Source organism: Oscarella lobularis, chromosome 10, assembly GCF_947507565.1.
Source record: "Oscarella lobularis chromosome 10, ooOscLobu1.1, whole genome shotgun sequence".
Classification (NCBI taxonomy): domain Eukaryota; kingdom Metazoa; phylum Porifera; class Homoscleromorpha; order Homosclerophorida; family Oscarellidae; genus Oscarella; species Oscarella lobularis.
Window position 1 is genome coordinate 1,730,819 of NC_089184.1, and position 21,786 is coordinate 1,752,604.

The 21,786-nt window shown below is 48.7% G+C and overlaps 8 protein-coding genes and 1 long non-coding RNA gene across 15 annotated transcripts; 2 read left to right on the forward strand and 7 right to left on the reverse strand.

The window, feature by feature from the left end:
* Window positions 1–837: 837 nt before the first annotated feature.
* LOC136191961 (uncharacterized) lies at window positions 838–1,928 on the reverse strand. The gene is made up of 3 exons (XR_010671056.1): window positions 1,859–1,928; window positions 1,689–1,805; window positions 838–1,620 (listed from the first exon to the last, which is right to left on the reverse strand). It is a non-coding gene; the product is annotated as an uncharacterized lncRNA (long non-coding RNA).
* Window positions 1,929–2,013: 85 nt separating this feature from the next.
* Window positions 2,014–3,118, reverse strand: LOC136192191 (immunoglobulin superfamily member 10-like). The gene is made up of 5 exons (XM_065980712.1): window positions 2,785–3,118; window positions 2,711–2,717; window positions 2,606–2,652; window positions 2,404–2,541; window positions 2,014–2,348 (listed from the first exon to the last, which is right to left on the reverse strand). Exons 1-5 carry the CDS (start codon window positions 3,116–3,118, stop codon window positions 2,014–2,016), a joined length of 861 nt encoding a protein of 286 aa, XP_065836784.1.
* Window positions 3,119–3,912: 794 nt separating this feature from the next.
* On the reverse strand, window positions 3,913–6,053 carry LOC136191957 (immunoglobulin superfamily member 10-like). The gene is made up of 7 exons (XM_065980387.1): window positions 6,008–6,053; window positions 5,826–5,942; window positions 5,113–5,770; window positions 5,000–5,046; window positions 4,824–4,949; window positions 4,435–4,776; window positions 3,913–4,372 (listed from the first exon to the last, which is right to left on the reverse strand). The coding sequence occupies exons 3-7, from the start codon at window positions 5,247–5,249 to the stop codon at window positions 4,062–4,064; spliced, it is 963 nt and encodes a 320-aa protein (XP_065836459.1). The 5' UTR covers window positions 5,250–5,770; window positions 5,826–5,942; window positions 6,008–6,053; the 3' UTR covers window positions 3,913–4,061.
* On the reverse strand, window positions 5,463–7,187 carry LOC136192192 (immunoglobulin superfamily member 10-like). The gene is made up of 9 exons (XM_065980713.1): window positions 7,058–7,187; window positions 6,955–7,001; window positions 6,734–6,904; window positions 6,563–6,685; window positions 6,173–6,511; window positions 6,108–6,114; window positions 6,008–6,051; window positions 5,826–5,942; window positions 5,463–5,770 (listed from the first exon to the last, which is right to left on the reverse strand). The coding sequence occupies exons 1-9, from the start codon at window positions 7,126–7,128 to the stop codon at window positions 5,463–5,465; spliced, it is 1,227 nt and encodes a 408-aa protein (XP_065836785.1). The 5' UTR covers window positions 7,129–7,187.
* A 20-nt stretch (window positions 7,188–7,207) lies between these two features.
* On the forward strand, window positions 7,208–8,241 carry LOC136191960 (sugar transporter SWEET1-like). Its single transcript, XM_065980391.1, has 6 exons — window positions 7,208–7,295; window positions 7,348–7,425; window positions 7,477–7,600; window positions 7,653–7,817; window positions 7,884–8,003; window positions 8,056–8,241. Exons 1-6 carry the CDS (start codon window positions 7,228–7,230, stop codon window positions 8,149–8,151), a joined length of 651 nt encoding a protein of 216 aa, XP_065836463.1. The 5' UTR covers window positions 7,208–7,227; the 3' UTR covers window positions 8,152–8,241.
* On the reverse strand, window positions 8,157–9,839 carry LOC136191958 (ankyrin repeat domain-containing protein 6-like). The gene is made up of 9 exons (XM_065980388.1): window positions 9,702–9,839; window positions 9,542–9,649; window positions 9,369–9,482; window positions 9,196–9,300; window positions 9,036–9,137; window positions 8,880–8,978; window positions 8,722–8,820; window positions 8,470–8,554; window positions 8,157–8,419 (listed from the first exon to the last, which is right to left on the reverse strand). The coding sequence occupies exons 1-9, from the start codon at window positions 9,795–9,797 to the stop codon at window positions 8,277–8,279; spliced, it is 951 nt and encodes a 316-aa protein (XP_065836460.1). The 5' UTR covers window positions 9,798–9,839; the 3' UTR covers window positions 8,157–8,276.
* Window positions 9,840–9,859: 20 nt separating this feature from the next.
* Window positions 9,860–11,516, forward strand: LOC136191959 (ras suppressor protein 1-like). Of its 2 annotated transcripts, none has more exons than XM_065980390.1 (10): window positions 9,860–9,998; window positions 10,054–10,104; window positions 10,171–10,238; window positions 10,288–10,340; window positions 10,391–10,503; window positions 10,570–10,652; window positions 10,777–10,891; window positions 10,945–11,080; window positions 11,133–11,260; window positions 11,316–11,516. In XM_065980390.1, exons 1-9 carry the CDS (start codon window positions 9,890–9,892, stop codon window positions 11,218–11,220), a joined length of 816 nt encoding a protein of 271 aa, XP_065836462.1. In that variant the 5' UTR covers window positions 9,860–9,889; the 3' UTR covers window positions 11,221–11,260; window positions 11,316–11,516. The 2 variants fall into 2 exon arrangements, with proteins under 2 accessions (XP_065836462.1, XP_065836461.1); XM_065980389.1 differs by having other exon boundaries at window positions 11,133–11,216; window positions 11,369–11,516.
* On the reverse strand, window positions 11,103–14,026 carry LOC136191956 (potassium/sodium hyperpolarization-activated cyclic nucleotide-gated channel 3-like). Of its 4 annotated transcripts, none has more exons than XM_065980385.1 (6): window positions 13,912–14,026; window positions 12,775–13,845; window positions 12,490–12,639; window positions 12,223–12,441; window positions 12,026–12,172; window positions 11,104–11,970 (listed from the first exon to the last, which is right to left on the reverse strand). In XM_065980385.1, exons 2-6 carry the CDS (start codon window positions 13,744–13,746, stop codon window positions 11,509–11,511), a joined length of 1,950 nt encoding a protein of 649 aa, XP_065836457.1. In that variant the 5' UTR covers window positions 13,747–13,845; window positions 13,912–14,026; the 3' UTR covers window positions 11,104–11,508. The 4 variants fall into 4 exon arrangements, with proteins under 4 accessions (XP_065836455.1, XP_065836456.1, XP_065836457.1 ...); XM_065980386.1 differs by having other exon boundaries at window positions 12,026–12,182; XM_065980383.1 differs by having other exon boundaries at window positions 11,103–11,970; window positions 12,223–12,639.
* A 2,453-nt stretch (window positions 14,027–16,479) lies between these two features.
* On the reverse strand, window positions 16,480–21,773 carry LOC136192355 (sterol regulatory element-binding protein cleavage-activating protein-like). Of its 3 annotated transcripts, XM_065980901.1 has the most exons (25): window positions 21,649–21,773; window positions 21,222–21,346; window positions 20,747–20,846; window positions 20,532–20,683; window positions 20,330–20,479; window positions 20,195–20,277; window positions 20,049–20,139; window positions 19,895–20,003; window positions 19,745–19,823; window positions 19,554–19,680; window positions 19,382–19,494; window positions 19,230–19,324; window positions 19,071–19,169; window positions 18,746–19,018; window positions 18,564–18,684; window positions 18,362–18,512; window positions 18,028–18,313; window positions 17,870–17,979; window positions 17,773–17,817; window positions 17,637–17,712; window positions 17,497–17,588; window positions 17,277–17,439; window positions 16,916–17,218; window positions 16,798–16,857; window positions 16,480–16,736 (listed from the first exon to the last, which is right to left on the reverse strand). In XM_065980901.1, exons 1-25 carry the CDS (start codon window positions 21,676–21,678, stop codon window positions 16,551–16,553), a joined length of 3,219 nt encoding a protein of 1,072 aa, XP_065836973.1. In that variant the 5' UTR covers window positions 21,679–21,773; the 3' UTR covers window positions 16,480–16,550. The 3 variants fall into 3 exon arrangements, with proteins under 3 accessions (XP_065836973.1, XP_065836972.1, XP_065836971.1); XM_065980900.1 differs by having other exon boundaries at window positions 17,637–17,817; window positions 19,895–19,991; XM_065980899.1 differs by having other exon boundaries at window positions 17,637–17,817.
* Window positions 21,774–21,786: the final 13 nt, after the last annotated feature.

Consider the following 21,786-nt stretch of genomic DNA (forward strand, 5'->3'; position numbering starts at 1 on the left):
TACATTGCCGTCTACTTCATTTACACGGCAAATAGAGTGAGTCTCGCCGAGTACAAATAATAATAATGGAGCCGACCACCGCAGTTGTACGGGTGGAGCCCCTATAACGAAGGAGGGAGGCTCTCTCAAACGTGATCTTAGGGCCGGAAGTGTCTGTCTGTCTGTCTGTATGGGCCGTCTGTATGTCTGTTTCGTCACGCTCGGTATTATGACGTAACTTAAAAACCCGTTTTTTCGTACAGCGCATGCGCGACAAAGGGCCCAAAACGGTGCCCCAAAAAAGGCGATTTACGACGCGAATAAAGCGTTTTTTCTTTCATAAACGGAAAAAATGCTTAGAAACCCTTATTTCCAATTGATCTGTGCTATTTTCCGTGTTATAAATGCCCTGAGAAGCCGAAACGACAGTTTTGATTGTCACGCTCTGACGTCACAATCAAAAGTATCCACTCATGCCGTATGTGCGTGGGTTATGTACGTGTGTACGGGTAACAGGAAATATGACCCGTACACAAGTTTACACATTCCGTACACATGCATAGGTCCTCCTCAAATACAGAATACAGAGCACATTATCAAATACACTACGTCAGAAAAGCGCCTAATTAGGAAAACATTGCAATCATGCAAGTATTTACAGTATGTAGGTAGGAGTGAGCTGTAGTAGCTAACGGCTGTAAGGACCACGTGAAAATGTGACAACATAAAAAATTATGACGTCACACTATGGTAGGCACTCTCGTACGGTAAGCGGTGGGAGGCTCTGCATGATGGCAACACGGTGAACACCGGGCCATCATTCTCTAGTAATTAAAATATTTGTACAATTTTACCTAGTCGGTTGCAAGAAATCGCATTCTAATGGCCGGTTTTGTCGGCTGTTCTCTTCTCACCTACGCCACATATGTCAACTCCGTGTCGCGGGAATCAGAAATTTTTCAAATGGGATTCACGCGCAATGTATGTGCGTTCTCATGTTTGCGAAGACGATCTCGCAAGAGAAAGTGGTTTTGTTGTGGAAACAGGATTGCGCATGCTCAAAAAGCCTCACGTATCGGTCCGATCGCCGGTCCGCTGCAAGATTCGTCTGCTAGTAAGCGTTTCTATTAAATTAGATTCCTGTCCTACGGTACTTCATTTGGTGTCATCACGCCGTCGCTCCCCCGCGGATGTATCAATGCAAACAGCGCCTTAGGACGTGGAATCGATTGCATATGATCTATGAGTTGACTATGATGGGTAAAGGGGTCGAGTCTCTATCATCTGCCTTCCACATGCAGTGATACATGCAACAGCACGCGGCCCGAGGTCACTTCGGTATGACAATCACTCGCGAAACTGCCGTAACCTCGCCGACGCTGTTAGTCGCCGTTGCTCTGTATCGACCCCGGTCGGCCAACTGAATGCGCTTCACTACAAGCGTGCCGCCTTTCCTAACCGAAAACCGGTTGCCTCGCTCTTTTGGGGTCGATCCATCTGGCAGGGTCCATGAAACAACCGGATCAGGAGTGCCGTTTACGCGAGCGCGTATGACGAGACGGCTGCCTTCGATGATAGCGACTTTCTGACCAATGTCAAATGTCGCGAAAGGGGGAGGATCGACGAACTTGGGACTGAAGGCTTTTTGAAGAGAGAAAAGAATTAACGTTCCTCGGAGAGAATCAAGGAAGTGCATCGGGAGAAGTCACCTTCGCATGGGAATCTCTCCGGAGCTTGGTAAGGCGGCTTCGTATTTGGATCACAGTTGACCTCGTCGACGGTACTGCTGTTTGGACCAACGCAGATAATGAGAGACGGGCTGAAGCCTGAGAAGACGCGCGTTGTTAACGTGGGAAAGGAGAGGAGAGTACAAGGCTACCCATCGGTCCGCAAGTGTGGGTGCACGATCCTCTGATTATCTCCCAACTAAACACCAATTGCTTTCAAAACTGCCAACTTCAATTCCACAGAGCTTACTTGAATACTAGAAAAGAAGAAAATCACATCACGGATCTCGTTCGACAACAAAGCGATTCACTCACGAAGAACTTTGAGCGTCGTCGACGCGGTGTCCGTTCCTTGCGAATTCGTCGCCGTCACCGTATACGTGCCGTCGTCGCTGCGTCGAACGTCGTTGATGAGAAGAGCGCCGTTCGGCGTGACTCTGACGCCGTTTGACGTCTCCCCGGGGCCAAGCTTCGAGCCGTCGGGAAGCGTCCACTTGATCGACGGATCCGGCACGCCGCCGACGATCCTCGCATTGACTCTCAGCGATTGACCCTGATGGATGCTCACGTTTTGACCGGCGTCGATGGTGAAACCTTGATATTGTTGCACCAAGGGATCGGCTTTGAAGATCATGGGCGGCTCTAAACTAAGACAATGCAAAGGAAATCGGCGAAGAGAAATAAAGACAGCTCTAACCGGGACAGGGAGAATTGTCCGGCACGCACGGTCGCGGTGACGGCAGCTCAGGCCTATTGAGATGCTGGCAATTGCTGTCGTCGACTACAGTTCCTCCGCTCTTGACGTTAATGCAAAAAATCGAAGCGCTTTGCGTTCCTAGATAATTAAATGTCGCCCCACGTGAACGATGGATGACCATTCATAGAATGAAATCGTCTACCTGGTGGTCCGCACGTCGCTGAACAATCGCTCCAGACAGTATTCCACCTACAGGGAAGACAGGCCGTATACAAGAGAACAATTGAAGAACAAATTAGACGCACACCTGTAGCCTGCAATGCAAAAAGGAAGTTTAGCAAAAAATAAACAGAAACCCCCGGTCCCCCCACGGCGTCCTACTTAGAACGATGACAGTCGACGTGATGCTGTCGGAGCCGTCGCTGTTCGAAGCCGTAACTTCGTAGTCGCCCTCATCGCCCAATCCGATGTTTGTAATCACAAGAGTTCCGTTGTTGTGCACTTGTAATCGACCCGACGTCTCGCCGGCATTCACCGTTTCGCCGCCGGGAAGCGACCACGAAAACATCGCCGTTGGAATTCCCGGCTTGGCCATATTCACATCGATCCATAGGGAATTGTTGGCGTGGATTTGCACATTTTGGCCAGCTACAATAGCGTTATTGCCGCCGGGAATGGGTGGATTCTGTACGAGCGGCTGTGGACCCGCGATCATGGGCCCCTCTGGATAAAAAAGGTCCTTGGAGAGAATCAAGGAAGTGCATCCGTGGGAAATCACCTGTGCATGGGAATCTGTTGCAAGGCTCCGGAGCTTGGTAAGGCGGCTTCGTATTTCGATCACAGTTGACCTCGTCGACGGTTCCGCTTGGGCCAAAGCAGATAATAAGGGACGGTTTGACGCCTGAGAAGATGCGCGTTGTTAACGTGGGAAAGGAGAGGAGAGTAGAAGGCTACCCATCGGTCCGCAAGTGTAGGTGCACGAACCAACGACTCTTCTCCATCTTTAGGGCACACAAAGGAACATTGTTTTCAACTCTCGTCGTTTGTCTCTAACTCTCGCTTTCACCTGAATTCAGCTGGTGATTGAGCTGTTGCGTGCCCGACGAGTCCGAAAGCGAGAAGAGCAACCAAAGACCAGAACAAAGTCATAGCTCTTTCAGTCTTTAAGTCTCTTTGTGAAAGGGGCCCTTATTGCATTAGCTTGATCTCCAATCGGTGAACGGGATTCGCTGATTTCATCCATCTTGCACCACGGAAGTGCGTTCGTCCGTGAAAACGGATCCAGTGACAGACTTAGTCTCGCGTAGCCAGACCCTTGGTGCTTTGGCAGTGACCTTCACTAACTGCATCTAACTTCGTCTCACACATACCCCTTCCCTCTTTTACATTTTCGTTGGTCGTAATAGTCTGCCCTTACCCGTTCTGTCTAACCCACCCCTTCATTTATGTTTACCGATAATATACTAACTTGAGAAAGGGTCTGGCTACAAGAGTGTGACAGACTGGCTGTTCATTTCTACAGTATTCAATTCGATTGCCTTCTACATATTATATATAGCATGATATCTCTGTCGCCAACATCGATACTAGGAACTGGGAAAGGAGTCGGGCTTCATGTATCATCTGCCTTCTACATACGCGTGTGTATGGGTGCCGGGTCACTTCCGTATGACAGTAACTCGCGAAACTGCCGTAACCTCACCGACGCTGTTAGTTGCCGTTGCCGTGTATCGGCCCCGGTCGGCCAACTTAATGTGCTTCACCACAAGCGCGCCGCTTTTCCTAACGGAAAAGCGGCCGCGTCGCTCTTTTAGGGTCGATCCATCCGGCAGGGTCCATGAAACAACCGGATCAGGAGCGCCTTGTACTACGCGAGCGCGTATGACGAGTCGGTTGCCTTCGATGATAGTGACTTTTTGACCAATGTCAATTGTTGCCAAACGAGGAGGATCAAAAAACTTGGGACCGACTTTTTGAAGAAAGGAAAGAATTAAACCTTTATAAGGAACACCGCCAATTATTATGTCCTACTTAGAACGGTGACAGACGACGTGATGCTGTCTGAGCCGGCGCTGTTCCAAGCCGTAACTTCGTAGTCGCCCTCATTGTTCAATCCAATGTTCGTAATCACCAGGGTTCCGTTCTCGTGCACTTGAAATTGACCCGACATCTCGCCGGTATTCACCGTTTCGCCGCCGGGAAGCGACCACGAAAACGTCGCCGGTGGGATTCCCGGCTTGGCCATATTCAGATCGATCCATAAGGAATTGTCGGCGTGGATTTGCACATTTTGGCCAGCTCCAATAGCGTTATTGCCGCCGCGAATGGGTGGATTCTGTACGAGCGGCTGTGGAACTGCGATCACGGGCCCCTCTGGAGAAAACAGGTCCTTGGAGAGAATCAAGGAAGTGCGAAGTCACCTGGGCACGTGATTCTGTTGCAAGGCTCCGGACCTTGGTAAGGCGGCTTCTTCGTATTTCGATCACAGTTGACCTCGTCGACAGTCCCGCTTGGACCGAAGCAGATAATAAGGGACGGTTTGACGCCTGAGAAGATGCGCGTTGTCAACATGGGAGAGGAGAGGAGCTAAGGCTACCGGTCGGTCCGCAAGTGGCGGTGCACGCACCAACGATTCTGCTCCATCTTTAGGGCAGACAAAGGAACAATGTTTTCAAATTCGTCGTCTTTGTCTCTAACTCTCGCCTTCACCTGAATTGAGCTGTTGTGTGCCCAACGAGTCCGAAAGCAAGTAGAGCAGCTAAAGACCAGAACAAAGTCATAGCACCTTCAAAGATGGCGTGGCCAGGCCCTCCCCCCCAGTTAATTAATATCACCAGTGAATGCATTTTAGCAATGGATTTGATAAATTCATTTTCTTGCACCACAGATATACATGTACATGTCTATGTATATTATCTATCATTGCCTACCAGCATGAGAACTCTGTCGCTAACGTCGATATGCGTTGTCCTAGGAATTGGGGTCGAGTCCCTAGATCTGCCTATGTTTATACATGCAACAGCTCGCGTGTGACGAGTCACTCAATCCGGCGGACACTGTCACGGTACGACAGTAACTAGCGAAACTGCCGTAACGTTACCGACTCTGTTAGTCGCCGTTGCCGTGTATCGGCCCTTGTCATCGGACTGAATGCGTTTCACCTCGAGTGTGCCGTTTCTTTTAACGAAAATGTGATCGCGTCGCTTTTTTAGGATTGATCCATCCGGCAGGGTCCACGAAACGATCGGATCAGGAGTGCCTTGCAATAGGTGAGCGCGTATGAAGAGACGGTCGCCTTCCTTGATGACGACTTTCTGACCAATGTCAATTGTCGTGAACGAAGGGGGAACAAAAAATTTCGGAAGAACTGTTTGAAGAAAGACCAGAATTAGAAAATTATAAGGAAGATCGAAGCAGCATGCCTCCACAGGAATAGCATAGCTTCGGCGACGGCTTATCGAGATGCTGGCAATAGCTGTCGTTGACTACAGCTCCTCCGCTCTTGACGTTAATGCAAAAAATAGAATCGCTTTGCCTCCCTAGATAAATAAAAGGTTGCCCCACGTGAACGATAGATAACCTTTCATTCAATGTAATCGTCTACCTGGTTCACACGTCGCTGGACAACCGATCCAGGTAATATTCCACCTAGGGAAGACAGACCATATACAAGCGAACAATTGAAGAACAAATTAGACGCACACCTGTAGCCTGCAATGCAGAAAGGAAGCTTAGCAAAAATAAACAGAAGCCCCCCACGGCGTCCTACTTAGAACGGTGACGGACGACGCGATCTTGTCTGCGCCTTCGACGTTCGAAGCCGTAACTTCGTAGTCGCCCTCATCGTTCAATGTAATGTTTGTAATCACCAGGGTTCCGTTGTGAATTTGCAATCGACCCGACGTCTCGCTGGAATTCAGCGTTCCGTTTCCGGGAAGCGACCACAAGAACGTCGGTGGCGGGAATCCCGGCTTGGCGAAATTCGTTTCAATCCATAGCGAATTGCCAGCGTAGATTTGGACATTTTGGCCAGCTTCAATAGTGATGTCGCCGCCGCGAATGGGTGGATTCTGTACAAACGACGGCGGAACCTCAATCTGTGGCGGCTCTGCATGGAGAAAAAAGGTCATTGGAGAGAATCAAGGAAGTGCGAAGTCACCTGGGCACGGGATTCTGTTGCAAGGCTCCGGAAATGGAGTAGAAGGCTTGGTACTTCGATTGCAGTTGCGCTCGTCGACAGTACCCCACGGAGTAAAGCAGATAACAAGGGACGGTTTGACGCCTGAGAAGACACGCGTTGTAAACGTGGGAGAGGAGAGTACAAGGCTACCGTTCGGTTCGCAAGTGTGGGTGCACGAACCAATGATTGTTCTCCAACTATAGCATGAGAATCTGTTGCAAGGCTCTGGAGGTTGGTAAGGCGGTTTTGTGAACGAATCACAGATAATCTCCTCGACCGTGTTGCTTGGACCACGGCAGCGCCTGAGCGACAGTCTTTCGCCTGAGAAGACGCGTTGTCAAAGAGGGGAGACGAGACGAGAGGCTACGTACCACTCTCTCCGCAAATGTGGGAGCACGAACCGATGACTCTTTCCCATCTTTAGGGCAGACAAACATTTTTCAAGTCGTTCATGTCTGTAACTCTCACTTTCACCTGAATAGCGGCTGAGCTGCTGCGAGTTCAAACGCGAGAAGAGCAGCCAAAGACCAGAAGAACAATGTCATAGCTCTTCGTGAAAAGATGTACAGACACGGAACTGGCACTCTCTTTGTGTTCTGGTGATCACGTGCTAATAGCGATCTAGTTTCCCCGTATAATCGACGATGGATTTCCTCAATTTCGTCTCTTGGCTTTGCATTTTGATAACGTTCGGATTCTACTGTTCAGGATTGTACGTTGAAAAACCCGTCCGCGTTGTTCCGACTCGAATTCGTTGCGTTCAGCTCAACGTGCCAGCAGTTTCGAGCGAACAAGAGCACAGGCGACGTCCCTATACTCCCTTTTCTCGCCACGGCCATAAAGTGAGATAAGAAAATTCGGTATGGAGAAGAGAGATCGATTGCATTCTCCAGCGCGGCCCTTTGGATATCGTATGGGACACTGAAAGAGGACCGTACTCTCATTTTAATCAATACCTTCGGACTTTTACTTCAGCTCGTCTACATTGCCGTCTACTTCATTTACACGGCAAATAGAGTGAGTCTCGCCGAATATAAATAATAATAATTAAAATTTTTACCTACCATAGTCATTTGCGAGAAATCGCATTCTAATGGCCGGTTTTGTCGGCTGTTCTCTTCTCACCTACGCCAGATATGTCAACTCCGTGTCGCGGGAATCGGCAATTTTTCAAATGGGATTCACATGCAATGTCATGTGCGTTCTCATGTTTGCATCGCCTCTCTCGACTGTGGTCTGTTCCCAATAGCGACAACTCTGAAGTGAAATGATTTTTTTCGATTAATTACCCCGCCCCTAGGCTCTCGTCATACGAACCAAGTCGACGAAGTCCATGTCGTTTCTTCTATCGCTTGCCACAACGGCGATGGGCGGCTGCTGGTTTCTATATGGAACGCTTGTCGGTGATCCATTTGTACAGGTAACTACTATACTCACGTACTCATCTCTTATATAAGGATGTTTGCCTAAAGATTCCTAATGCTCTGGGCACAATTCTCGGTGGTGTGCAGTTGCTGTTGTTTGCTCGCTATGGACTGAGATCGGAGCCAACGTCCTTGCCCTTGTAGCCGTACCAGACAATTATACTTAGTAATACTACAAATTGGGTTTTGTAAAGACATGCTCACATGAAAGATAAATAAAAATAAAGAAATACCTACGTCAATCTCTCTCTGTGGCGAGATCGTATGCTCTATACTTCGTACTGGCAAAGATATGATATGAGAGGCGGAGGAAGTCTTCCCTTCAGGATGTCTCGCGCTTTTGACATGCAGTCCACGCCTATTGCCGTGCAAATGGAGATTCGACATAAACAAGTCAAAGTCCACGGTTTCTCTAAAGTTCTTGTGAAAATTAGAGACTGTGAGCAAACTCGCACTTGGTACCCTTTTCTAATTTTTCCATTAATGCTATTGACTTTGAATTTTCTCCTCGCCGCTCGAATGCCATAGAAGAAGGCGTATATCCCATCTTAGACACATATCTTATTGTTGAAGTGGATAGACTACAGTACCGTTCAAAATTGGCATGCATTGTCATACTCTAGTGCTGGCGAGCCACGTGCGTATTTTTTGGGATGGGTGAGCGGGGTGGGGTCACTTAAAACTTTTGAACGGTAACGTATGTCATCTTCTCACCGTATCCTTTTGCCTCGTTTGAGCCCCGTGTTCCACCAGTACTCTAACCATTCTAGTGTGATCATTTCTTGCCGCCCAATGCAAAGGAGAACGTCCGCCCTGAGAAGGAGGACCAAGGTAGAAGGAAACTGCTCTTGTAGATTATGCTACACTAGTACTTTGGTAAGTGAGTGAACGCAGCCTCCGTGTCTGAGCAGTAGTTGAGCCACGGAAATGCGATTAAAAAAGGCAGCAAGATGCAGAGGACTTTCTCCACACTGCCGCAAATGCAAGCATAGCAACCAAACAATAATACAAACAAGGAGGTGCAATACCAAGCTTTGAGCATTCACATCGGCTCCCAATTTTAGAAATAGACGGACAAGAGAAAGACTGCCTTTTCTTACGGCAATGTGCAGAACATTCTCTTCATCGCACTACAATAGAGAGAAAAATTCGTTCAAAACGAAGACGACGCGTTTACGCAACATGTACTAGAGAGGGCAAATTAACGTTGATAGCTCCATCACACAGTGCAAGAGTTCTCGTGGTCTCTTCCGAACAATTGCTGACAGCCAAGTGAAAAGCAGTGAACCCAGCCTAGATATAAAATAAATATCACGAGGCTTGCCTTATCAATATGTTGCCTATCTCAAATATTCAATAACCTTGTTGTAGTGGGCAAGAGACGACCCATTCTGGAGCAAAATCGTCATCAATTCCATCTGCTGCTGCGGTCTCTTTCCGAGTTTCGTGCAACAGTGAAGTGCAGTGTCACCCGCCTGTAAACAACTCCCATTTCCTATATAAACAACACTCCGCCTCTAATCGTAATTCCTACTGCATCTTCTTCGTCTACGTTAGCTCCGTGCTTCAATAGGAGTCGCACGATGTCGATTTGGTAGCGATTTACAGCCCAAATAAGAGCAGGCGCTCTTGTACGACGATCCTAGGCCTGTCTGCTTGACTCAGGTAAACCGTTCTCGAAATTATTTCTTTACCATGCAAACGTTGGGATCCGCTCGCTCGTCAAGAAGAGCAGACACTGCATTTGCTTGCTTTGCTTTGATTGCCGCTGCAAGGCTGCGATAGCTCATTCAGTTTCGAGCGATTTTCGTCTACTTGTTGACATTTAGCCGGGATTCCAAACGTCCCGGACGCGCAACGCTATTTCTTCGTTTTTTCCGCGATGGCGAAGTCAATCAAGAAAGTGATCGCCGATACGAAGAAACGACAGCACTTTGAACTAGACTTGGACAGTCGCGGACTCGAAGACCTTCTAGAAATACCGGAAATATGTGAGAGCGAATCTCTAAACGAACCCCCAGCCTCCTCAACTCCCTTTTCCGCTAGTCCAATGTTCGAAGTTGACTCGACTCACCTTATCGCATAACAAACTTCCCTGTGAGTCGAAGAAAAGACGTTCGTTCAGTGAGCGAGGGGGAAGTCTTCTTCTCTTGACTTTTACAGCGTTACCTCCCAATATCATCGATCTCTCGAATCTGGAAAGTCTCAATCTGTTTGACAATCACATCGAGGTAGGCCAACCAGACTGCAGGGCCGCAACACAGACAATTCCGCTCACAGGACCTCCCTTCGACTATCAGTGGACTCTTGAGACTGAAGCACTTGAACTTGGGGTGAGTGAACTGGCAGACGAAAGGGATCCTGATTATTCAGTCGTTTTTAGTATGAATCGTCTGAAGATGCTGCCTCGAGGATTCGGCTCGTTTCCCGTGCTCGAAGTGCTCGATCTCACGTACAATAATCTCAAGTCTCTTCCCAGTCATTTCTTTCTTTTGAGTCAGATATGCAAGCGGCGCGATTAGTTTGATTGGGCGGGCAACAACGACCTTTCTTTTGTTTCAGCGCAACTGCGTGCCCTCTATCTCGGCGACAACGATATAACGGAATTGTCGCCCGAGTTTGCGCAACTGACTAACCTACAAATAGTGAGTGACAGAACAAGACATAATTTAATAAATTCGAATATTCAAAGTACCATAAACGCTGGTAGTGAATTAAGCTTGAATCTGACGCCTGCTATAAAAAGATTATTTATTAATGGTCTTCTAGCTCGTTTTGAGAGATAACGACATTGAAGAGCTACCACCAGAAATAGGCAAACTGACGAAGCTCAAAGAACTTCATTTGCAATGCAATCAGTTGGCCTATTTCCCACCTGAACTTGGTATAAGACTAACCAATTAATTAGTATTTCTAAAGTCTTATTTGACTGTGTAGCAAAGCTCAACTTCTACGACAGCGCTCGGTCCGTTTTTCGAGCCGAAGGAAACCCACTGCTTCCCGACTTGCAAGAAAAACTGAAAATCGGACCCAAGCACGTTTTGGAGTACCTTCAAACGGCCCCATACGCGAGGCAAAAACAATTAGAGTCAATACATACTATTATTAATACTTCTGCCATATAGGACAATGGACTGTTTCAGGGCGGCGCCCGACAAGCCTATGGTTGAAAAAGACAAGACATTGAAAAAAAGCCGAGCTCACAAAACGTGAGGAACAGCTTTTGTGAGGGAGGGGGGAGCAAGTCAGACTTCTCTCTCTCTCTCTCTCTCTCTCTCTCTCTCTCTCTCTCTCTCTCTCTCTCTCTCTCTCTCTCTCTCTCTCTCTCTCTATGCAACGTGTACTCTCTCTTCCCTTTTAGCGCTTAGCCATTTCATAGATCCTAACTACGGCAAACTAACCCAATATCAAACACTAGGAATTATTGGGACGATAGATCTAGATCTAGAGAGAGAAGGGGAAGTTAAGTGTAAATTAGTTGCGTGTCGAATTAAATGTTTTTCAACTGACACTCCCCCGATCGCGCGCCATCGCTTTCTCTCGCATGCTCTTAGTCAGTTTGACGAGCCGCTCGGCGGCGACTTTCTCCATCGCCAATCGTATGTCGGGAAACTCGTCGAGAACGTCGTTGAAGTGTTCCATCGAAAGCGAGTAGAGATCGCAGACGGTGATCGCCTTGATCGTCGCCGAGCGTCGACTGCGACGGAGTAGGCATATTTCGCCGAAATAGGAACCGTCGGTGAGCGACGTGCAGACGTCGCCGCGTTCGTCGATCACGTCGACGATTCCCTCGCGTATGAAGTACATTTTGTGTCCGATCGTTCCCACTTGGACGATGACGTCGTCCGGGAGAAAGACCTCGAAGCGGAGTCGAGTGACGATCAGCTGTACGAAGTACGGATCGGCGTCTTGGAATAGGGGAACCGATTGGACGAGACCGTTGCAATTGTAGCTGGCCAGTTCCTAGAGTGTAGCAATAAAAAAAAAGAATAGTTTTTTCTCTGGACTTTTGTGTTACCGTTCGTAGGCTGTCTGAGAGTTCCGATATGATTTCGTCTTCGTTGAAAAACTTTCCTTGGTACTTGTGAGAGAAGTAGTTGAGTATGCGATTTCTCGTGTGCATGGGCAGCTTCCGACAACGCATGTACTCTTCCACTTGACTGAGCTACAACGCACTGCTATTGGGCTAAGAGTTGAGAGCCAATGGTGTCGTACCTTCTGTTGATAGAGTCGACTCGGTGAATTGGCCGTGAGCACGTGCGACGATATGTGACCGATAAATAAAGCGTAGAACGAAGCGCCGATCATCATGCTGATTATTGTCAGCCAGGCGTCGGACACGTTCATAGGCGGAAATCGTCCGTAGCCAATGCAGAGCATGTGCGAAAGCGACTTGAAGAGCGACCACGTGTACGCCGTACCAACGGGAGCATTCTGAAAACCAAAGAGTTGGGGAAAAGGAGATGGTATGGGCATGCTTACCTGAAGATGATTAATTGCGACCCACGAGTCTTCGGGAAAGCCTTGCAAGTAGGGCACCATGTACTGAAGGCAACCGCTCCAATGAGCCAGTAATAGCATCATTCCAATCAGTTTTAGAATGCGAAATACAGCCTTGGTTATGTTGAAGATCTGAAACGGAGAAAAGAGGCTGTAACATGACGGAAATTGCTACCGGCACGGCCTAACATACAGTGATTAAAAGCCATAGGAACTTTGTAGGAGACTGTATCTGCTACTACATATTCTACAGCATCTCTTACGTACCTCTTCCCATTGGTCGAAGAATCGCATGAGTCGCGAGAGTCGCAGCAATCGCAGAAGACTCAACAACTTAGCCAAACGCAATACCTTGAGCGCTTTTGACGCTCGCAACAGATGCGAGACATTATCGCTGTAGCTCTCGTCATCGAGAAATATATTTACAATATTATCGATAGGCAACGACGCGACGGCGTCGAGAACGAACCACGTCTTCAAATAGCGAATCGCAATCGCTTTCGAATCGAGATTGACGATTTCGTGCGAATGGCCGTCGGTCAGAAATCCCGTTCGAAAATTGACGACGACGTCTAGCAAAAAAACGATGTCGGTCAACGAATTCAAGACGATCCAGTGCGTCGAGAGTTTCTGGTCGCTGAAGAAAGCGATGACGAGAGGCAATAGGATGAGATTCAGAGCGAGAATGATCAACGTCAAAATGTCCCAGTACATGCGAAAGACGCTGCACGGATGTATGATCCACGGCGACGATCGCTGCTGGCGTTCCTGCTCGCTCTCGATCGCACGTCGACTGCCGAACAATTTCAACGACATTTTATTGTCGGCGACGGAAAACCACGACGTTATGAACGTCGTCGATTTTTTCTTCGGTACGTTCAAGTCGAGGAGGTGACTGCCGCCTCTTCGGTTCAATCGTGCGATTTTGAATGGGGGAAACGTTTGAGAGGGCGACTGATTTTCCGCCTCTTCGTTTTCCTCGTCTTCTTCCTCTAAATTGCCTAACATCTGCGCTGATGATCGAAAGCGAGATATCGGCAATGATGGCATTGATCTTCCGATCGTTGCGCGGCTTAGATTATATCGGCCCTTTTCTTCGTCGTCATTCGTGCTCTTTTCTTCCGGAGCGCACTGATTCGGTCGGCGAATGTTTCTGAAAAAAGACGAGAAACGATTGAGGACGTTTCCTGTCGTTCTCGTTGATTTGGACGTCTCGACGCCGCTCGAATGTGTTGCCATGGACGGGGTCTCTCTCTCTTTTGTTCACATGTTCTCGCCCCGTATGTTCGAACGTTTTTCGCCAAATCTCACTTATTCCATTGCGAAAAGCCAGCTTTTCTGCTAAGGAGAAACTTCTAAACATGAGGCGCGACAGCGCCACGCCTATAGCTCGATATACCGAACCTTGTAGCTCCCTCTACTGGACTACTGAACCTTTTACACACCAGCAATTGATGGCTGCATTTGACAGCCCCTCGCATCATGCTGAGACGATTGGGACGCCCGTTCGAGTGCTACGCTGAAGAGACTGCATGCATGCGCGATCGCGCGCAGGCACGTGATCTCGTGCCAGGCTCGTGCGAGCATTTGCAGCACTACTGTACCACTTTGCATTTATCTTCCAGTCTAACCGTGACGAGTGTAAAACGTTTATTTACCTAATCAAAAAGTGAGTCTTGCGCTAGCAAAAAATGTCTCATCAATCAATCAGATCGAGGCCCTAAGTAGTCATATATATATATATATATATATATATATAGGTTTATGTGACTGGCTCCCACTTGCATATACGGTACCCAAAGTCTTCACCATAGAGCCTTCTATCCCATGCAGAATGACGAAGAATCTCAGTTCACAGCCGGTAAGAGGAATGACGGACTTGTCTGGCAAATCAACGGGAAGGATGTCATAGCTATCTTACCCAATAATAATACTGCGGTAATGACGACGTGGCAAACAACAGATTTCGATGTGATGACAGAGAAACTTAATTTAGACTCCCATTCTCCTTTGATTTGCCCATTCTCCTTTGATTTGCCTGATGTCGATCCTTTCCCCCGATAGATATGCCCAATCGGTTGCCCCTGGAGATTAGTCAAACGTCAGTAGATTTTCTGCCGTTTAGATAAGATGCACTCATCTACACAAAAGCTAGTCAGCGTACTGTACAATGCTGGGCTCGCGCCTCCGAGTCGGAACTGACTCGGAGCCGACAACGACTAGGGCCCCCCCTTCGTGTTTACCTCGATTGAGCTCCCGCGAGCTTTCGCGAGGCTTGTTAAATGACCACGGATACTTTAGCATCCGTGAAATGACGTCCGTCGTTCTTCCGCATGCAGCCTTCGTGTCCGCCATATTGTTTCGAGCGGCGAGCTAGGAGCCGAGGACTTCTATCGTCGCGATGCTCGCTCGGTTCATCGCGTAGACCATCCGAAACGACGTTTTCGGTCAACTAAATTGTTCCGAGACTGCTCGCGAAGGCATATAAATGGAGAAAATCACAGTAACATCGCCATTTGACATACGAAGCCGGGAATTTTACTCGCGCGGGACGCGGAGACCCTACGAAAAGAAGAGAAATGCGTCTAGCCGTGAAAATCATTATCCAAATGAAAATACGATACACGTGGTCGGCAAATCGCTCGAACAACGAAGAGCCGCCATGTTTTTTAGCGCCTAAATCGAAGTATAGAATTCGGTCACGCAAAGAGCACATGAAAAGTTAGCGCGAATTTCAAAAGCAAATCAGCGTATCGTTGCCTTGGCGAATTCATCACAGTGAGGTCACCAGCGGATGTTGCGTCATCTTCCATATAAAAGCGACTGGAGCACGCTCGATCTTCAGTCTTGCTAAAGGGTGGGGGATGCCAACGGGTTGAACCCTTGAGGCTGATCGTGAGCTGGGAAAGCTGGTTGTTGGTCATCAAAGCGTTTAACGTCTTCTTGTCGATCCTCACTGAAACTGCTAGGCACAGTGGATGGGCGTCGCTTTGCGGCGCTAAGATCGGCACTGGGGGTCAAAAGGGTCGTGGACGGCTTGAGTTGCGAAGTCAGGCGTTCCGCGCTAAAGCCGAGCGGGCGTCTGGCTAAGGTTTGCCACTTACTGCCAAAGAAACGTGTGGGGGCCCAGTGTCTCGTGGTATTTCCTCACTCGGATTAGTAACTTATACCCGAAAGATGACCCGACCCCCAGGACAATAAACGCTGGCCCTCAATCGGTGGACTCGGCAATCGTTTCGTAAGTCCTCTCCTGACACGGTAGGCTCGTTTCCTATCAAGCGAAAGTCTACGGCCTCTCTGGGGCCCCGGTACGACGCGGTCGGGGGGACGGTGTGGGAGAGCCGTTCTCGATCCAGGCCGTACCGGTCGTGTTCAGGCTGTTGAAGCAAGGTCTCGCTCTCAAAATTTTTGGGTCACTAACTGCGTTCGAACCTCCACGTGGTGTGACCTGGATAATGCCAATGCGAACGCATTGCAAAAAGGTACGTACACGGGCAGATTGAACAGATTTTATCGTTTCTTTTTTAGGTCTCTACATGAAGGCGACTAGGACGTCGGCTCGGCGAGCCAAAAAGCCGCTCGAACAGACAGGATTTTATAGTTAATAATTAATTGCTTGTTTTTGCATGTGTTCAGTAGTCTAGTCCGCGCTTCGATTGCATTTTCTTCGTGTACGATCAGGCTGTACGATTTTTTCGCGTTTGCGCAGAAGAGTCCCGTACAAAACGTCGAAATCGTCGCTGTTCGTTCGATGTCCTGTTGGTCTTGCGGCTCTTGCCTACGCTTCGTCCCGTTTCTATCGCTCGGACCCAAATAAAAGCTTTCCGAGACGAACTAAACGCGATATCGACACATCAGTTTGCCATCGGGGAAAACGCCACTCGAAAGCCTCTTCAATTACTGCACCGAGGCCCCCTCGACCCTCAAAAAGCTTTGTCCTTGGCCTAGCTACATGTAAGTCAGACCAACAAAGGTTGTGTAATTTAGCTAATCAAAAAAAGTGTGAGTCTTGCACTAGCAAGAAAAAATGGCTCCTCAATCAATCAAGTCTTCGCTATGCTGTTCACCAAAGGAAAAGTTGCACTATAAAGAACGCTCCCGTGACTACACAGAGCAGAAACGGCGCTGACAGGCAACACGTTTCGAACGTCTGTACAATAGCGAGAATCGCGAAAAGAAATTCTTTTTAGAAGCTGCCCGGACGAGCAGCTGTAAACATTCAAAGAGCCCTGGCGTTACAAAAACGTATTAGAGGCTGTGAGAGAAATAGAATCGATACGCTTCTCCTACCCTGTCACTGCACGTCAAGCAAGAATTTGGAAGCAGGAGAATGCTCCAACTGATGTGATTCTACAGGTAATTTCTGGACTGGGGAGTAGGCTATTTTGTGCGTGCGATCTCTTCTTACCTGTTCCAGTTTGTGACAGCACTCTCCCGTCCTTCTGTCCCATATTCGTATTTGACAGTCCTGGCTTGAGCTCGCCACGACGCAACCCGAACAGGTCACGCTCAAAATCGTATCTTTGTGACCCGTTAGCTCTCGAACGCACGAGCCCGTGTCCGCATTCCATATTCGAATCGTTGTGTCCTCGGAACCGCTGACGACGCTCGTCGACAGTTCGCCGGCTCCCGCGGCCACGTCCAAGGCAGTCACAGCGTCCGAGTGACCGTGAAGGCAAATCGACGAAGACGGATGATCTATCCTGAAAACCTATCCAAACGCCAATCAATAAATAATAATTACAGGAACGAGCTGTCTGCATACGCACCGTTAGAGTTCTGTCTAGACTACCCGTGACGACAAGATATTCGAGCCGTTTTACCAAACTGACAGGTTGATGATGCAAAGAGCGAGAGCAGACCAACTGCGGGGTTGAATCGGTCCGTATATCGTAAACGTCCACAGAGCCGTCCATTCGACCCAAGACCAACCTTCTCGCAAGAAACGCGTAAGTGCCATCACTCTCGTCAATATAGGGTTATCTTCACCGTTTTTTCGATTCCGCCAGTGCCAAGGCTGTTACTCCAGACGATGTATTCCGTACGGTCCACAGAAACGAGCCCGAGGGCACGCTGAAAATCTGCTCAAGCCAGCTCCAGCTACGCTCTCTGATAATTCTACAGCTCACCTCGACACTGCCGTCTTCGTATCCCGCTGCTACAAAGGACTCCGATATATCGAGACACCAAGGAAGGCCGGAGGCTCTACAGGCATTTCCATTCTGTTGTTTCGATTGCGACTGATGTTTTCTGTGAATAACTTGCATTTCGTCTGATGACATCGTTTCCTCTGTCGCAGAGTCTTGCGTCCTGCGCGCAGAGCCATCAAATAAATACGGTGCCATACGCGCGCGTGCAGTACCTCTTCAAAATTGCTGTCGACCGGCCGTTTGCGTTGTTCCATAGGCGTATCTCGCCTCCGAAGCAAGCGCTCACTGTCCACGAAGTATTGCAGGCAACGCATTCAATTTCCTATCTCCACTTCACCATAGAGGAAACTCGACAGAAAAAAAATCTAACCTGATTGTGGCCTTCAAAACGGACAGGAAGCGACTCAAAAAACAACCGATGTCTACCCGAGATTGTTCTATCAGTAGTCGCTAGCCATCTCAGCCGATACAGAATTGCGACCACCAAGAAGAGGAGGGCAAGAGGAAGAAGAAGAAAGAGGAGAAGTAAGGAGACGTCACTTTTGCTGATCGTATTTAGAAAATGAAAGAAAATCCGACGCTCGTCTTCCAGATGCGTGGCCCCTTGTTCCTTTCTCGACGATATAACAAAGACGGGCGGAAGAACGGTTATGAACCTGAAACAAAATAGACAAAAAAACACAATACTAAAGGATGGCACTGACCGTCCAGACAGGCTCATGTTGTAAATGGCAAAGAATCGCGGCCAATAATGTCGCGTTAGTAGATGCAAATTGTCTAAATACATTTTCTGCAGAACGTCGATCGAACCGGCCTCCTCCCTCAAAGGACCGCCGTCTAACTCGGCGCCAGCAGCTGCATCGGAGCATAAACGCATGTAAGAATATAACAGGTCGAAAAGGGTACCGGGAATGTTAGCGTCGTTGGACTCGTTCGTCGCAATCTCTGGCGAATGATTTCCCGTCGGCAGAGACGGCCAAACGAACGACGTTAGAAGAGCGTAGGCAAAGTAACAGACAGTACCGAGCTGCAAAGCGAAACGAAGATCAGCCCATTTTCCAGAGTACATATACTGTATGCATGTATACCATAAACATTTTTTGAACTGGTTTTGCTTGGGCAATAAAGTAGGCGAAGTAAAGACGTTTAGATTGACGTTGGCCGTTATCGAGCGGCGTTTGAACGCTGCTGCCGGCTGCGTTGTCCAAAAAAGCGTTCTGCTCAAAAGCGGCGAACACTCGACCACCCGTTCTTTTCTTCGAGAAGGAGGAGGCGTTCGGAACGGCATTGGGAGTCGGCGAACGCGGCGCGACGACGGCGTTCTTGTGCTCGTGGCTACCATGAGCGGAAGCGTCGGAAAGCTAGCCCACAGTTATTCGAGAGAGTACGGTAGACGACCCGCGTTTAGCTTGCCTCCAGGCGTCGTATGTCGATCGACAGAACAGACGGGAAGAAAACGGCTTGAAGAAAGAAATCACAAAGAAAAGCGATTATGGCGAGAAGACAAAATTCCTAGAGTGAATTCGGAGAATCCTACCTTGGATTCAGACCATTGGTACGATCGTCTCTTACCTGCATAACCGGCTGATAGGTGAAGTATCCCACAGTAAAAAGAGCGAGTTCGGATAATAAGTTTTTTGTCAGTGCAAATCCTTCCTTGGACAGACCTAAACCCCGCAACGTCGCGTAAGAGTACCATCTTGCTGTAGCGCCAAGTCGCTTGCCTTCGGCCACTCGAACGTTCACGTCCAAATAAATCGATGTCGACGTCACGGCTTTGATCAAAACGAGAACGTTTTCGACTCCAATAAAAATGACGAGAAAGGGAAAGATTTCTCTGCGTGCGGCAAATACTACGTCACGGCGCGAAAACCAGTGCACGCAATTTCCACTCACCCTCCATTGAGCGTCGGAATTATTCCCAAGACGGTGCACAAGCCAAGCGACACGGAAAGAGAGCAGAGTATCGTTATGACGGCCGTCAAGCCCAAGCCCCACTTCGACTTGACCAATTCAATTTTTCCTGTGAAAGAAAAAAATCCAAGCTATCTAACGAAGATACCTCGCTCGTTCAAACGGTCACGCACCAACTGAGAACGATATGTAGAGAAAGACGAGGACGTACATTACGACGACAGATAGCATTTCAGGTAGAGTCGACCCGTCCTACAAAAGCAAACCAACGCAATTTAAATATATATATTAAAAAAAAAGTAGACAAGCGTTTTTCATCTTACGACAAAAAGAGCGTGAAGTGTTGGACTCGAAGGACGTAGAACAGTGTAATTGGTCTCCAGGCGTGTTTTCAGGGCGTCGAGAAATTGCTCGTAGGCGCTATGTACAGACCTAATAGATACATACGTCTTAACACAACGAGCGAGAGAAGCGCACCGAGACGCCGTTGCATTGAGAAATAACGTCGTGGCAAATATCTGATATCCGTCTACGACCGTCGTACCGTAACGGCCTCCCAGAAGAAGAGCTATAGACGGTGGAAAAATTACAGAAGAACTGCACGTACACCGTCTACTCCCTACGTCGAGCAAAAGACTCCAACGAACATTTCGCCCTCTTGGATATCTGCTCAATAGTCTCTTTGCGACGGGTATCGCGTTCGAATCTAAAAACGAGTCTCATCGCGTTTCGTCGAACAAAGCAACGTCCTACGCCACCTCAGCCGATCTTTCATCCATATCAAATCGGGCGACAAGTGCAGACATTCTCCTTTCGACGTCGAAGTCTCGCCGTTGCACAGCAACGATTGCTCGACGGCCTTTCCCTGCAGGCACACGTCCTTCCACCCGACTTCCCTCCGCCCGTCCCTTTAAAAACAATCATGCCAAAGAGATCATCAAGATAGAGGAAAAAGCCGACCTGGTCGCAAACGAAAGCCTCCTTAGGACGTCCGACACGTTAAACGATTCCCCAAAGTGTCCGTAGTCTTCCCCGCGCGACGACGACAATGACGAGAGACGAGTTGCGACAACAATCTGTTGCACGGCAACGAGAGGCCTCCCGCCAGACAACTGGTACGAGTGAGATCCCCTTTCCAATTAACAAATACGAAAATCGAGACGAGGTCGACGTACCCAGGTAGGTGGCACGTCGTCGTGACCATTCGTAGGCGGCCAATACTCGATAGGCGCCACGGAAGTCATTCCCGATTGAAACAGCGTCAGCGCGGGATAGCTATAAACGCATGCAGCGACGCAGAGGCGTCGATGAGTCTCCTCCCACCCAAAAAAAAGCCAGCCCAAAACGCCTAACACGGTCCCCCCCCCCCCCCCCCCTCCCTCTCTCAAGGAGACTTGAGAAGACTCAATAGCCGTTCAGAAGTCTGAACAAGGTAACTATAAACACGTTCTCCTCCCACCCCAAAAGCCAAAATACATAGAAAAAAAGAAAAGATTTGTCGGCACCCAATGGGCCGTTTTAGAGCTCATTTCGTATTGAAACTGTATTCGCGCGGGACATCCCTCTATGAACGCGTGCAGCGAGACAAAAAGGCGTCTCAATGCCCAAAACGCTAACACCCCCGAAAAAAAAACCATTTAGACAACTTGCCTGCACGTCAGAATCACGACGCCGCACAGGACGATGACGAGATAGGGATTACTTGCGCAGAAGAGGCCGTGCTTGTAAAAGATTCCGGCGACGAATTTTTCGAGGTGGCTGGGAGGGAAACGCTCCTGGGATAATAGGAAATGGCATTCGATTAGCACCGGCTACGAGGACACATTGACTATTCGGGGCTAATGTGCGCGAGAGATTGCGACTCCTAAACTCCTACGAGGACAAGTGACTAGACACTTGGACCTCGGAGAGAGGAACAAGACAATAGAGGAATGCTGCACTAACTCAACTCCTAAACTCGTCTCCTTTGCTTTCGATGTTCTTTCTATGATGCTAGCGTGGAATTGGGGACGATTGGGGGTCGCTGGATCGCGATCGCGCTTCGTTTTCGTCTCGAGTCGCGTTTCTCTGCGCTGACCTCGTTCTTCTTCGGCTTGTTCATATCCATGCGTTGGCTCGTTTGCGTCAGGTGCGACTACTTGTTGTCGAATGGATCGCTCTCTTTGCTGTTCATCGCTTTTCAAGTCCGGTCCCTGGTGCGCAGAAGTAATCGCGA

Bases quoted from the DNA above. Each gene is read 5' to 3' on its own strand.
- LOC136192191 (XM_065980712.1), bottom strand. From the start codon at position 3,118: ATGATCGCGGGTCCACAGCCGCTCGTACAGAATCCACCCATTCCCGGC. The intron at 2,542-2,605 runs GTAGACGATTTC...TTAATTATCTAG, and splicing joins AGCGACGTGCGGACCACCAG to GAACGCAAAGCGCTTCGATT. The intron at 2,349-2,403 runs GTTAGAGCTGTC...GTCTTAGTTTAG, and splicing joins GGACAATTCTCCCTGTCCCG to AGCCGCCCATGATCTTCAAA.
- LOC136192192 (XM_065980713.1), bottom strand. From the start codon at position 7,128: ATGACATTGTTCTTCTGGTCTTTGGCTGCTCTTCTCGCGTTTGAACTC. The intron at 6,686-6,733 runs GTAGCCTTGTAC...GTGTCTTCTCAG, and splicing joins CCACACTTGCGAACCGAACG to GCGTCAAACCGTCCCTTGTT. The intron at 5,771-5,825 runs GCATGCTGCTTC...TTCTTCAAACAG, and splicing joins GCTATGCTATTCCTGTGGAG to TTCTTCCGAAATTTTTTGTT.
- LOC136191956 (XM_065980383.1), bottom strand. From the start codon at position 13,746: ATGGCAACACATTCGAGCGGCGTCGAGACGTCCAAATCAACGAGAACG. The intron at 12,640-12,774 runs GTACGTAAGAGA...TCTCCGTTTCAG, and splicing joins TCTTCGACCAATGGGAAGAG to ATCTTCAACATAACCAAGGC. The intron at 12,173-12,222 runs GTACGACACCAT...AGTGCGTTGTAG, and splicing joins GTCGACTCTATCAACAGAAG to CTCAGTCAAGTGGAAGAGTA.
- LOC136192355 (XM_065980899.1), bottom strand. From the start codon at position 21,678: ATGGATATGAACAAGCCGAAGAAGAACGAG. The intron at 18,685-18,745 runs GTATACATGCAT...TTCGCTTTGCAG, and splicing joins CAGTTCAAAAAATGTTTATG to CTCGGTACTGTCTGTTACTT. The intron at 17,440-17,496 runs GTGAAGATAACC...TCTTGCGAGAAG, and splicing joins CTGGCGGAATCGAAAAAACG to GTTGGTCTTGGGTCGAATGG.
- LOC136191957 (XM_065980387.1), bottom strand. From the start codon at position 5,249: ATGCATTCACTGGTGATATTAATTAACTGGGGGGGAGGGCCTGGCCAC. The intron at 4,950-4,999 runs GTAGCCTTAGCT...GCATCTTCTCAG, and splicing joins CGCCACTTGCGGACCGACCG to GCGTCAAACCGTCCCTTATT. The intron at 4,373-4,434 runs GTAGGACATAAT...TTCTTCAAAAAG, and splicing joins GTCGTCTGTCACCGTTCTAA to TCGGTCCCAAGTTTTTTGAT.
- LOC136191959 (XM_065980389.1), top strand. From the start codon at position 9,890: ATGGCGAAGTCAATCAAGAAAGTGATCGCCGATACGAAGAAACGACAG. The intron at 10,105-10,170 runs GTGAGTCGAAGA...TGACTTTTACAG, and splicing joins ATCGCATAACAAACTTCCCT to CGTTACCTCCCAATATCATC. The intron at 10,892-10,944 runs GTATAAGACTAA...TTGACTGTGTAG, and splicing joins CTATTTCCCACCTGAACTTG to CAAAGCTCAACTTCTACGAC.
- LOC136191958 (XM_065980388.1), bottom strand. From the start codon at position 9,797: ATGAGCTATCGCAGCCTTGCAGCGGCAATCAAAGCAAAGCAAGCAAAT. The intron at 9,138-9,195 runs GTACATGTTGCG...TCTCTATTGTAG, and splicing joins ACGTTAATTTGCCCTCTCTA to TGCGATGAAGAGAATGTTCT. The intron at 8,555-8,721 runs GTGAGAAGATGA...TATGTGTCTAAG, and splicing joins AAACGAGGCAAAAGGATACG to ATGGGATATACGCCTTCTTC.
- LOC136191960 (XM_065980391.1), top strand. From the start codon at position 7,228: ATGGATTTCCTCAATTTCGTCTCTTGGCTTTGCATTTTGATAACGTTC. The intron at 7,426-7,476 runs GTGAGATAAGAA...TGCATTCTCCAG, and splicing joins TTTCTCGCCACGGCCATAAA to CGCGGCCCTTTGGATATCGT. The intron at 7,818-7,883 runs GTCTGTTCCCAA...CCCCGCCCCTAG, and splicing joins CATCGCCTCTCTCGACTGTG to GCTCTCGTCATACGAACCAA.